Source organism: Neolamprologus multifasciatus, chromosome 8 (genome assembly GCF_963576455.1).
Source record: "Neolamprologus multifasciatus chromosome 8, fNeoMul1.2, whole genome shotgun sequence".
In the NCBI taxonomy this organism is placed as follows: domain Eukaryota; kingdom Metazoa; phylum Chordata; class Actinopteri; order Cichliformes; family Cichlidae; genus Neolamprologus; species Neolamprologus multifasciatus.
The window spans coordinates 1,166,351-1,180,250 of NC_140446.1; the positions used below are offsets into that span (position 1 = coordinate 1,166,351).

Genomic DNA, 13,900 nt, shown 5'->3' on the forward strand with positions numbered 1-13,900 from the left:
CAGCTGATTTAAATGGTTAAATGACCTCCTCAACATCTCTCGAAGTTCTCCAGAAGCCTGATAATGACCTAATCATGTGACTCAGGTGTGCTTACACAGGGTCAAATTTAAAAGCTGCAGGACGGAGTTGGGTTAGATTCTGTTTCCTGTCTTAAAGCTTCATTTATTGAGTCACTTTTTTATTATCTTTATACATGAAAAACAACAATGAGTGGAAGATGTAAACATTCACAGATACCTGACAAAATATCACACGTGGAGAGTTTTTCCTTTTCTTTTAAAAGGTCAGTCGTAGTGGCTCTTGGGTGCACCAGAGAACAACACGGGGTTAGCATCTTGCCCAGGGATATTTGGGCTGCAGACTGGAGCACACAAGGATCAAACCACCAACCTTCCAGTTAGTGGGAGACCTGCTCCACCCAATCTGAAGTATGAGGCGAGGTCAGCATACCCAGGGCACAGCGCCGCTCTCTGAATTCACTTACAGCAGGGGTGGTTTTACCCTGGGTCAGCACACCTGAATCACATGATTAGCTCCAGGCCTCTGGAGAACATCAACACATGTTGAGGAGGTCGTTTAGACATTTGAAGCAGCCGTGTTGGATCAGGGACACCGGCCATGAGGCCTGAGGTCCCCACCCCTGACTAACACCAACATCACAAATCAGAATCAAAGGGGCAAGTCTGGCAGCCTCCAACCAATCACAGCTTTAGATAACCACTGGCAGGAGATCCTGACCCTGCTCCTAGCCCCGCCCATTCCAGTGAACATGCAGGTTAAGCTGTTGGCCAACTTAGGAAGTGCTGGAAGGAGCCACAGGTGAAAGGCATCAGTACCGGAGGGGGGAGGCAGGAAGCAAAACTTAAACAGTCCTTCAAAGTAAAACAGAGCACGAGAGAACGAAACACTGACGACAAACAGACCGTGGAAGCGGAAACAAGGTGAGCGAAACAAACAGGTGGGAGGAGACCGAAGACACGAGCACAGCAACGAGACTCAGGAAAAGATGTGAAACTGATGATGAGGAAGAACCACAAACACAATCACCCCGAATAACTCACAGCTCCTCATTTTTACGGACCATTGATTATTACACGCACGCGCGCGTGAAGGGGAGCGGCTCTTTGATCTGAGAGAAGCTCAAATCCGTTTGTACCGGACAGAGGGGGGAGGGGGGAGACTCCGTGACGACGCGGAGCTGCACGCGGGCTCCGGTGTTTTTCAACCATCAGGCATCGCAGTGACACGCGCGGCGTGTCCGTCGGGTCTGTCTGCGTCTGTCTGTCGGTATTTCACGTCATGTCGCGCGCGTGCTTTCACCTTTACCATATTGGAAGCTGATCTGCGGACCTCCGCGAGGACCTCCGCGAGCTGCAGCCCGAAGAACGTGACCGGAGAGCAGAGGCTCGGTCCCGCCGGCGCGAGGAGCAGTTTACCGGGTAGACGCCGGAGGAGCTCCGCGGGTCGGTAGGTGACTCTTACCGGATTTACCGATGTTCCGGTCAGCTGCAGGTCTGCGTTATCATCCTCCTCCTCTTCATCATCGTCATCTTCAGCAGCAGCTGTTCACAGCTGGACTCTGACTGTTTTTATTTAAGTCTGACTTTAATAAACAGACACATACAAACTCTGTCATTAGTGTGTGTGTGTGTGTGTGTGTGTGTGTGTGTGAGGACACCATGTTCACCGTCATGTTAAATATAAAATGATATTAAGTGATTATTTTTCAGTTGAATGTTACTATTCAGAAATGCCTGTGTCGGCCTAACAGCAACTTCACGGTTCCTAATTCTAATATGATATTTATTGATTACTGATCAATACCTGAGTCCAAACAATAATCTGTAATCCAAGTGTGAGAAACCTCAGGCTTACTTTAAGAACTTTACAATGTGAAAAACCATCCAAGAGTAAAAATCATTAGTGAAATAATAAATGATAACAGAACAGAGTGAAATAAAAATGGATTTATTTAATCCAATATGACGGCTTGGAGCTCAGTGTGAGTCTTTGCTGCTACACAAAATCTCATTTTCTTTTCATAATAAAATTCATTTGTTAAGAACAACAATCATGTATTGATTTACAATCTTAAAATGTGACTGTAATAAAAATGTTAGTTTTTATAACTGATCAGTGAAGGAAAATGTTTGAATCTGTAGTTGATCGTGTGACCTAAACTGCTGCTGCCGACAGTGTCCGTGGTGAAGAAGATGTAGGAGGACAGAGAGGAACCTGTGAGGAACATCAGTCGGAAACATGTTGTGACTGTTTGTGGTTGGACGCATTCAGTAGAAAGAAACTTCAGCTGATCCTGATCGTAGAGGCTAAGCCTACGCTTGAAGTCTCTGAGGTGTTCGTTGGCGGGGTGACGCGTTGCCACTGTTATGAATGAAACCTGTTACAGTCCAACAACTCCAGCCGTATTTGTCTTCTCCATTTAACATCTTTATTCCACTTCCATCAGTTGCATTTGTTGTTAACAGTTCTCTTCATCCACCATTCATGAGAACAGCACAGTGGTCACAAACTGTTTGCTCCTGCCCAACAACAACACACCTGCGTTAATTACGTGCGCTACCTTACATACGTTCACATAAACACACCATATGGTAAAACACAAAAGGTAACAACCCATAAAATTGGCTCCTGCTCCGATCAATAAATCGCTAAAGGTTTATCAGTGTTTCAAAGCACAGGAAATGCTTGTGGTTCTCTTTCCATCAAAATGAAATTACAGCTCTGACAGATGTGATGATGATTTTGAGGTGATCAGTATGATCGCATTGATAATCAGTTAGATCAGTAATGGTTTCCATGAAGAGAGTATACTAAATGCAACAGTAGAAACAGTAGAATTATATTCTATTGTTAAAGTGGAATTCAAACACCAGTTTGAGACTTCAGTTTAACATTTAGTTCTTTAATAATTTTTAAATATTTATTGGTCTGAATTCGGAGGTGTTGGCAGTAGGGCTGCCACGATTAGTCGACTAGTCACGATTACGTCGACTATCAAAATTGTCGACAACTGATTAAATAGTCGACGCGTCGTTTGAAGCTTTGTAAGATCACAAAAGACGCAGGAATAAGTAGTAGGATTTAAGAGTGTAATAACGGACTGAAACAGAAGATGGCAGCACTGCATGTACAGGATGCCAGCTGCCGTTAAACCCCGTAGAAGAAGAAGCTGTGTCCCAGAATTCATAGCGCAGCCCAGCTCAGTTTCCAACAATGGCGGCAGCTAGTTAGTTTTAATATTACTCTTATTATTCTTTCTGGGTCACAAAATAAACGTTTAACATATTTTCAGGCGAGAATGTAGCTGTGTAAACCTCAAATATCTGCTCAGTTTATCAAGACACCACATATTTTCAAAAGCGCTCCGACGTTTTCGGAGACGTCTGTTAGCCACTAGCTCGATAGCTAGCCGGGGGCTAGGCTAACTAGAGCCGTGAGAACACCGGACTCCCGGCTAATCGTTTTCAAACCCACCGCCGTCTTTCGCTACTCAGGTTAAACATGATATACAAGTCACTTAGATAACTTAAAAATGTTATTGTTTGGCATTTTTTAGTATTTATATTTTAGATAGCAAGGAGTTTATTAAACTTCACAGAAACAATCTGCAAATTTCATTAAAATTTAATAAACTATCATCTTGTCTTTATTTTGAGTTAGCACATACCTTAAACACTTAAAGCTGTAAGCTAATGATAGTTATATAAGAGCAGATGCTGCTGGTGCAATAAGCTGTATGTTTTACATCCAATGGATGATGATCTGATTAGTCAACTAATCGCAAAAATAATTGGTGACTAGTCGACTATCAAAATAATCGTTTGTGGCAGCCCTAGTTGGCAGTGATCCGTGATCTGTCTGGACTGATTTTGGATGAAGATGCAGTGTTTCTGTGGAAGTGTCACTTTGCACTGATGAAGCTGATGTCATGTATTGATGAGTTATGGCTGTTGAAAGCATGTGCTCAACTCGGGTTTGACTCGTTTATGTTTTCTTTTTGTGTATTTTTTATTTGCAGATTGCTAACCTCAGCATTAACTTTTCTTTTAGCATACAGTTTGACCCATGTGATCATACTGCTCAGCCCTAATTCGCCCTTTTGCCACTCAGATGGTGATGTCATCATGATGCTGCCAGTCACCCGGTTTAAAGGTCAGCCAGCTGGCATGGTAACCACCACCACACCCTGGCTGTCTGTAAGCACTGACCCCTCCCCCCAGTGGCTGTGGTTGGCCAGCTGGTCAGCTGCAACATACCAGGCCATGCCTCCTTTGGTGTTCTACCCCCCAGCTGTGTGGATACCTGAGCACGCACAGCTGATGCAGGTAACGTGACACACCTGAACTGATCACCGGTGCCGTCAGACCAGCTGATTCATTGTGTGTAGGCGGGATTTATTTGAATTCTGCTCACGTGCGGAGGATCTGTCTGTAAATGTTGTTTTGTGTCTGTCTGCACATCCTGCTGTTACACACGTTTCAGTTTCCTGCCACAGGCTGCTAATAGAGAAGCTCTTTATTGAACGAATCCTCCAAAGCTGTCCCAAGACTCTACACCAGCGGTCCCCAACCCCCGGGCCTCGGACCGGTACCGGGCCGCGAGAGTTGAGGCTCAGGTGTGAAATGTATAGTTTCCAGGGTTTTTATCGGTTTTCAGCGTTATTTTGTTATCGTTTTTATCGTTTACTCGGTTTTCCTGGGTCTTTTCACGTGTGTTATGAATAAATTTTCTTTTTTTCAGTACCGGTACTAGTTTTATTTTGTTGTATTTATCCGCGACACCTTAAAGGCCGGTCCGTGAAAATATTGTCGGGTATAAACCGGTCCGTGGCGCAAAAACGGTTGGAGACCGCTGCTCTACACCACAGGTGTCCAACTCCAGGCCTCGAGGGCCGGTGTCCTGCAGGGTTTAGATGTGTCCTTGATCCATCACAGCTGATTTAAATGGCTAAATTACCTCCTCAACATGTCTTGAAGTTCTCCAGAGGCCTGGTAATGAACTGATCATGTGATTCAGGTGTGTTGACCCAGGGTGAGATCTAAAACGTGACACTGGCAGGACGCTGGCCCTCAAGGCCTGGAATTGGACACCCCTGCCCTAAACCATCCTCATCGTGGTCTAGTGGAAGATTTTCTTTTAATATCAAACAATGGCTGCCATTCCCTCTGCTCTGTTTGAACCTGTTCTGTATAATCATTGTTAGTGTTGCCTGTTCACTCATATCTGGCACTGTTCTTGGTAGATTGGGTGATTGGTGCTGATGTGCTCAAAGATCGCTAGAAAATAATCGATTAAAAAAACCTGACAGTTTCTTCTCTTGTTTATGGGAGATCGTCATAATCAAATAATAATAATTATCAAAGAAAAGTGAGAACTTCCCAGAATTCTCAGGTGCAAGTGCAGACCGCAGAAAGCCTCAGCAGGAAGTGACAGAAAGCTTTTCACAGCTGGAAACGTTTTACTCTGCAGAGTCACGCTGGAGTCGCCTCTGAATTAACAACATTATTGATAAATTAACAGCGCTGAAGGCCCCCTGCGGTGGAAGAGTCAGGTCACACAGAGCAATGCAGGAGGATTTGACTTAAAACAAGGAAACCGATCAAAAACATTGTCTGAATGTTGCTGAATGAACGAGGCGTGTGCAGACGTAGGGACAGCGTCATTGTGTTACAGTTTTTCTTATATGTTGACTGATATGTTCAGCAAACACTATTTTAGTGATGCAAATATGTCCGAACGTTTCCCCTCTCACATCAGCATTTGGATGGAATTTAATTAGCTCAAAGTGATTACATTTCTGTTGTAATGTGATTACATTACAACAAGCTGAATCACGAGCAGCGCTGACTGATTACAAGACCTTCGTTTATTTTAATGTCTCATGTTTCATCTTGTCCCTGAAACTGATTGATTTATATGTGAAGCGAAAGGCTTAAGGACGTTATTTCCTCACATCTTCAGTTTGATCTAAAGTGTCTTTAAGTGAGTTCGGCCTCCTCTGCAGTCTGGAGATAAGATGAAACTTTAATGATCCCTGAGGGCAAAGTGAATAATTGTCTGTTAATTATCGGTGTCGTGTTAATTATCTCGTGCTGCTCTTCTTTAATTCTTTCTGCATAAACTCCACTGACAGAATTTAACATCTTATCAGCAAACCTTCTGAAGTAATTTTTCTTTTCAAAGCATGTTTGTGTCGAACAAAGAAAACTGTCTGAAATCCTGCACAGTGACATTAAATGGTGGCAAGAAAGGAAGGAGCTGCAGAGATCTGAGGTTGTGTGCCTGGACTGAAAAGCTGCTGACAGATCTGGACCTCTGTGCTCTGACTGGCCTCTTTTCACACGTGGACGATGGATGAAGGAGTTTTAGTTTTTATAGTGATAATGGATCTCTGAGAGCTCCTTCACCTTGATGAAAAATCCTTTTTCAATAAGAGGATGACGAGTTCAGGTCCTCATTTTATTCTGTCAGCAGCTTCATCTGAAAGTCTGAAAGCACACAGCACAAAGGTCAGGCAGGGCCAGGAGCACTCTCATTGGACAAATTCCCCGACAGAAGGCTGCACCAGCACCTGTCTACCTGTCTTTGTGTGTGTCTGTGTTGGTGGAACAGGAAGTTCATCAATTTTCTGTGATTTCAGTGGGAACGTCCAGCAGTTGAAGTCGTTCCTCTCGTCCAGCCGTTTTATCAGTCTTCACCTCTTCACCATCATTGTCATCATCGTTTCCCAAAGGTACGCACGCACACACACACACACGCACACACACACATACTGGCAAATGCTAATGTTGCTAATGTAGTTGCAGATCACTGATACCTGGTTCTCACCAGAGGAAGTGGGGGTGTTTCCAAGGAGACAGAAGCGCCTCCTGTTAACCAATCGGATAATCCCGAGATCACGTAGACAAACCTCTGCGGCCAACCTGCTGCTGTTCCCTCCTCAGCTCTCAGGTAAGACAACACCTGCTGCAGGTGAATCCATCCTTTATGAATCCACCTGATTATTCTGACCTGCTTGTTTAAACCAGCCCAGAGAGTTTAAGATTACACACAGTTCGTCCAATCAGATCAGGGACCTTCACGTCGAGGCGGGGCTTCTCATCTGGTCCTGTGCATTTAATCTGAAAGGCTGTGTGTAAAGGCCCGGCTAATCTGGAATCGAACCAACAACCACTGGAGGTTGGAGGTGTTTCAGGGATGCTGGGTTCTCATTTGCCATGTTGCCATGACAACACGGCTCATTTCTGAGAGCTGAGTGGCTGTAGCTCGCTGCTCCGAGGTGAATGTGTTTTTACTCACTCTCTGTCTCACACACACACACACTGGTGTCAGTGTAATGGGAAGATGATTGGTCCATTTGAAATCACCCAATGAAGCATGTTTGGAAATGTGTGGTATTCAGCTCTGAGACCGCAGGCGTGTGTATTGATGAGCAGAAAAACCGTGACTGACATATGAACGAACGGGGTGGCGGTGTTATTTAAAGGTGGTGTTATTAGATAGGGTGAATGATGGTATGTGAATGTGAATCGTTCTGTTCTGACTGTGTTGTCTGCGCTTTGGAATCAGCCTCACAGGCTGGGGTGGCTGTAAACAGTGAAATGTTTAAATGTTGGTTAAACATCAGCCTGCTGATCTTCTCCTTACATGAAGGAGGGTCAGAAGCTCGTATTCAGTGTTATTGCCCCTTGAAGTGGGATCAACTCTTCAGGAGACAAAAGTGAGTGTATACACAGCATGGCCTCGCCCAAGTAGGTTTGCCCCTGAATTGCCTCCTGCATTCCTGATTTTGTTGGTCTTCAATCCTCATGTCCTCAGTTGTCTATACTATTGTGGGAGGTTAAGAAAAAATATTATTTTACTTGTACTTTTCACTCCACTGCACTATTTGACAAATTTACTGTCCATTGCCTTAACCATTTAAAGCCGGTCAGAGCAGCACGCTCTGTTTTGCGTAACTATTTCTAAATCCCGGTAGCTCTGCAACCACGTGAGCTAGTGCAATAATTTTTTTTTGCATATGAAACCGGAGGAGTTGTACTTACATCTTATGCCATCAGCTTGTCCTCGGTCACAGTTTCCTTCCGTTTTGCAAAAACTGCATAAAAAGCACTTGCAGCAACAAAAACATAATATTCCAGAAACATGCTTTGCCGATCCGATCAGCTGTTCATAACACTTCCTACGTTGGAATAGAAGTCAGAGCGAACTTTTGCATGTCCACCATGACCTGCCCGAAACAGGAAGTGACGTCATTTTTGCGGAAATGTGTTTTTTTTTGTTTGTTTTTTTACCATCAGGGCCTCATGAGCCTATACTGGTGTTTTTAAAAGTTATCTTTGACTTTATGACTTTCTGTGTGGTTTCTGGGATGCTTAGGACTCATATTGCACTGCTGGAAATAGTTTATTTTGATGCATATGCTGCTTTTTTGCAAATTTGCATTATAATATTTATTTTCGTTTTTCCTGCAGTATATAAAAAATGGTGTATTTCAAAAATAAAACTATGAAGACACTCAAAATAAATTTCCTGTGGTGGGAAACTATTTTGTGCAACTTTTTTGTATTTACAGTTTTGAGGGATAAGCCTCTTAAATTTCTCTAACTAGAAATATATGTTAAAAAAACAAAAACGATTTTCAATTTTTTTGTAGTTTATTGAACTTTTTTGCAATTTATGTAATTGCTATGCACTTAATGCAGACATATTATTAAAATTTAGGCTGTAATGGTTGTATTGATGTATAGCAACTTGAAATGCTCCCAAAAATGGCTCCACAGCATGTAAACATATAATATAAGCTCTGGCGGACTTGGTTCTATGGTAGGTCTTAAAGGGCTAATACATGAGCATGGGCTGGGCCAGAAGTAACCGACCAGATGATCATAAAGAACGGCTGGGAGTATAGAGACTGAGGAGGTTGGTGAGATAGTCAGGGGCAAGGTTGTTTAGGCATTTGAAAGTAGGCAGCAGAACTTTAAAATCAATACGAAATTTAATAGGCGGCCAATGTAAGTCAGAGAGCACTGGAGTAATACAGGCAACCTTTCTAGTTCTGGTTAGGAGACGAGCCGCAGCTTTCTGAAGGAGCTGTAACCGTTGGAGGTGAGCGAGTTGTAGTGATGGTAAATTTGATTCTTTTTACTGAATCGAGTTTTAATGAGTCACCAAAGTGAATCGGGATTTTTGAGTCATTTGATTCACTGAGTCAGTCGACCAGAGAGTGCAAAAAAAATTACATTTTCACTCAAACTTAATTTGTTTCTCTTTTCATGTAAATCCTACTGCTAAGATGAGTGATTCTGAAAAAACAACTATTTTATAGAGCAAAAAAGAGCAAAAACATTTCTAAAATTAAGCAATTTCCTATCAAAATTGCTTAATAAACATTTCTTTTGTTTATTTTTATTTTATTAGTATTTTCCTTAAATGTGTCAAATTTATATTTTCTCACCTAATTGACTATGTGCACATTAGCATATGCTACTTCCGGTGCGGAAACTCCTGTGGGGAGCTTTGTTTCCGGTGTCCTATTTGCGCCCTGTTTACGGTCCAAAACAAGTTAAGCAAATAAATAAATAAAGCGGCGATTTACATTTCTATAGATGTCTCGGGCATTTACCCAATATATCTGTAAATGATGTTCATCGACTTGTCGATATTTTTCCCCCACGCCTCAGGGGAAAAGAGAAAATGGATTCAAATGTTATATTTCTCAGCTGTCCCTCGTTTATCGCGGGTGTTATGTTCTAAAAATAACCAGTGATAGGTGAAATCAAGTAGCCAATTTTATTTTTTGACGGTGCAAAACGTTTCGTGTACATCGTGGACATACAGCACTGCACTTCAGAGTCACACTGCTAGCGATAGATGCAGCGATTCTGTACTGTACAGGAGAGACGGAGGAGATCGTCTGCAGCGATCAGGACGCACGACGTAAAAAAGCATGCAAACTTGCACTAAAAAATCTGCGAAACAGCGAGGTGAAAGGTGAACCGCGTTATAGCGAGGGACCGCTGTAATTTTGAAGGTAAGTCACAACATACCCTTCGTAAATACTAATGTATAGAAACCGTTACCAGCAATCATTAATTTTTTTGTGTGGCTTTTTTTCACGGTTTGTTAACATGCTGTGTAGGTGTGTACTTGACTAGCTGATATGGACATGTAATGCGCCTTAACATTGGTCGCCAACCAAGAAGAAGAAGAAGCTGTGAGCCAGGAGGGAGGGGGTTAGTGAGTCCTGAGTGATTCGCTTACGCTTACGATTCAGCACAGGAGGGAAGGGGTGAGTAGCTTAAATGTGCTGTTAGCATGTTAGCAGAGCGATGCTACTGTGAACCGAGGAGCTATTTTCTTGCTGTGAGCTTCTACTCAGGGTTTTTTCTTCCAGTTCAGAGCAGAAATGCTTTTGTTAAGAAATTGGCTGTTGTTCCCCCCCCCCCCCCCCCCCCCCCCCACAATTTTAATTATAAGCTAGATATATTTCTACTAATGGAATTAGTTTGCTAACAGCAACAGGGATGAGTCAGTGAGTCAGTTGGGCTTTTGAATCATGATTCACGAGTCAGTAAAGTGATTCTCAAGTATTGAACGATTCGTTCACGAATCGAACATCACTAGCGAGTTGGAGTCCAGAGTAGAGCGAGTTACAATATATTCTAATCTGGAGGTCACAAAGGCATGTACCAGTTTTTCAAGATCTTTGTACGGTATTAAACGATTGACCATGGAAATTTGGAAGAAGCCAGATTTAACCACAGAGGAAACCTGTTTATCCAGCTTAAATGAACTATCCAGGCAAACACCTAGATTACTTACAGTATCTGTAAGAAAGCAGGCAAGGGGAGCAAATCGGGCAGCTAGCTGGTCTCGTGGAGTGTGACTATCCTACACCATAATCTCAGTTTTCTTCTCATTTTAAATGAGAGAATTGGCTGACAGCCACTCTGTAACATCTTTCATGAAGTCAGACAAACGATTCAATGAAGCTGGCAGGTCATCACACAACTGGAAATAGATTTAAATGTCGTCAGTGTGATGGACCGAGCAGTGAAGGAAACTTAGGCACAGGTTAAAGTCCAAAAAAATGATTTTTTATTTAACCCAAAAAACATAATTGGTTAAATCATGCAAAAAGAATCAAAATCTTGGGCTCATAAAAGAGGTCAAAATAACAAAACTGTACTCAAAGTTGACAACACTACTGATAACTTAAACAAACTGACCTAACTTAACGAGACAAAGGGGAAACTTAAATAGTGGCTGATCAGCCCACAAAAACAGGAGAAGTGGTAAAACACACAAAACCTAACTAAACCTAACATAATGAACTCCAATTCCCCCCATGGTCCCGAGTTATGGCATCAACCAATTTGCAGTCTTCCTTTAAAGCTGGCTCCGCCCCTTTTCCACCTCCACCTACCATCGCGTGATCCTTCCATTTGTGTCCTTCATTCTCTCTATCCATTGAAGAGCCTTGTGGTCTGTTTCCAATATGAACTCCCGTCCGAGAAGATAATTCCTAAAGGAGTCCAGGGCCTGTTTGATGGCAAGTCCCTCCTTCTCGACCGTTGAGTATCGCACTTCCCTCGGAAACAGCTTGCGGCTGATGAAGGCCACTGGATGACGCTCTCCAGGCGGTCCCTGTAATAGAACAGCTCCCAATCCTCTCTCTGAGGCATCAGTCTGAAGAATGAAATTTCTCTCAAAATCAGGGCTGTGCAAGACTGGGCTCTTACTCAGAGATTGTCGTAGGTCCTGAAAAGCCATCTTAGCCTCTTCTGTCCAGGTGATCTTATTGGGACTTCGGGCACCAGTCAGATCCGTCAGAAGAGCTGCCCTGGCGGAGAAATGAGGGATAAACTGATGATAGAATCCTGCCATACCTAAAAATGATCTCAGCTGTTTTCTGGTCTCTGGCAAGGGACAGGATTCTATGGCGGTGACCTTATTGACTTGAGGTTTTATTACTCCATTTCCAATCACAAACCCAAGGTACTCAGTTTCAGCCTTGGCAATGGCACACTTAGCTGGATTAACAGTCAACCCTGCAGACTGAAGACGCCCCAATACCTTCTCCAGGTGTTGCAGGTGTTCTCCCCAGGTAGAACTGAAAATCACTATGTCATCAAGGTAGGCTGCAGCAAAATCAGACATGTCAGACAGTACCTGGTCCATCAGTCTCTGGAATGTTGCCGGGGCACCATGCAGTCCAAAGGGCATGACTTTAAACTGGAACAAGCCCCACGGCGTCCGGAAAGCAGTCAGCTCTTTTGAGCGCTCAGTCAGTGGTACCTGCCAATAACCCTTGCAGAGGTCTATTGTTGTCAGGTATCTGGCCTTCACAAGGCGCTCCACCGTGTCATCAATGCGGGGAGTTGGACATGAATCAAATTGTGATATTGCATTCAGGTACCTGAAGTCTATGCAGAAACGGATACTGCCATCCTTCTTTGGCACCACTCACTCTTCGAGGCTTCAATGATTCCTAGTGACAACATCAGGTCGATCTCCTCTTTCAACGGGATCAGTAGATGCTCAGGTATCCTGTAACTCATTCTCCTCACAGAAGCTCCATCTTTCAACACAATGTCATGTTCCACAATGTCCGTTCTACCAGGATTTTCACTGAACACATCTAATTTACACAGGTTTCTCACGTGAGCCTGTCTTTCCTCAGGAAGATGGTTGAGATCCAGGTCCTGAGGAGTGGGTGTTGGCAGATACTGATCATCCACTTCCTCCTCCTCCGAAACCTCCCGGATCAGAAAGACATCTGCTTTTGGTCTCTCCACCCATTCCTTAAGCAGGTTGATGTGCAGTACTCTGCTGAGCGGGGCTGATCTGGAATAGCGACCTTATAGGTTGTTGGTCCAAGTTTCTTTTGGATCTCATATGGCCCTTGCCACTTTGCTAACAGCTTACTGTTGTCACTTGGAAGAAGCACCAGCACCTTCTGACCTGGACTGAAGGATCTTTGCCGAGCTGACTGGTCGTACTAGGCCTTCTGGTGCTGCTGTGCTTCTGTTTTGTGGGCTTGGGCCAGCTCTGTCATCTTCTCCAACCGTTCCCGCATCTGGACAACATAAGAGACAACATTGACAGCCTGTGATCTTTCTTGGTCACCCTCCCAAGAGACAAGGGGCCTCGTACCTCATGGCCATACAATAGTTCGAAAGGTGAAAAACCTGTAGAAGCCTGGGGTACTTCTCTATATGCAAAGAGGAGGTAGGGCAGCCACTGATCCCAGTCTGTACCAGTTTCATTGACAAATTTGCGTAACATTTGTTTCAGGGTCTGATTGAAACGCTCTGTTAGGCCATCTGTCTGAGGGTGGTATGGCGTTGTCCTCAGGCTCTTAATCCTAAGGAGCTGGTACACCTGCTTCAACAAAGTGGACATAAAGTTAGTGCCACGGTCAGTAAGAATCTCACGAGGAAAACCAACCCTTGAGAAGAACTGTATGAGACAGAGGGCGACTGCTTTGGCTTTTATTGATCTTAAAGGAAAGACCTCTGGATACTTTGTAGAGTAATCTGTCACAACAAGCATGTAACGGTTGCCTGCCTTGCTTCTTTCTAGAGGACCAACAATGTCCATTCCTAGCCGTTCAAATGGAGTGCTGATAATTGGTAGAGACTGGAGAGGAGCTCTGGAGGGGATTTCAAGAGAAGACTTCTGGCACTGAGGGCAGCTTTTACAGAACAGTGTCACATCCGAGCGCACTCCAGGCCAATGAAAATATTTTCCAATGCGGGCCATGGTTTTGTGCTTTCCCAAGTGGCCAGCCCATGGAATGGAGTGTCCCAAGGAGAGCACCACCTTCCGGACTGCTCTAGGAACCACCAACTGTGATGCTGAACCCTGCTGACG

At 43.8% G+C, this 13,900-nt stretch overlaps 1 protein-coding gene across 4 annotated transcripts in view; it reads left to right on the forward strand.

Moving 5' to 3' along the window:
- The first annotated feature begins 521 nt into the window (after window positions 1-521).
- tcerg1l (transcription elongation regulator 1 like) overlaps window positions 522-13,900 on the forward strand; it is an 81,352-nt gene continuing 67,973 nt past the window's right edge. For 2 of the 4 annotated variants that reach the window (XM_085170483.1, XM_085170484.1), the window contains exons 1-3: window positions 522-4,347; window positions 6,663-6,755; window positions 6,823-6,973. In XM_085170483.1, the coding sequence (XP_085026609.1) occupies window positions 3,937-4,347; window positions 6,663-6,755; window positions 6,823-6,973 (655 nt within the window). In that variant the 5' untranslated portion in view covers window positions 522-3,936. The remainder of the gene's footprint in view (window positions 4,348-6,662; window positions 6,756-6,822; window positions 6,974-13,900) is intronic. The other 2 variants (XM_085170486.1, XM_085170485.1) reach the window with 2 other exon arrangements.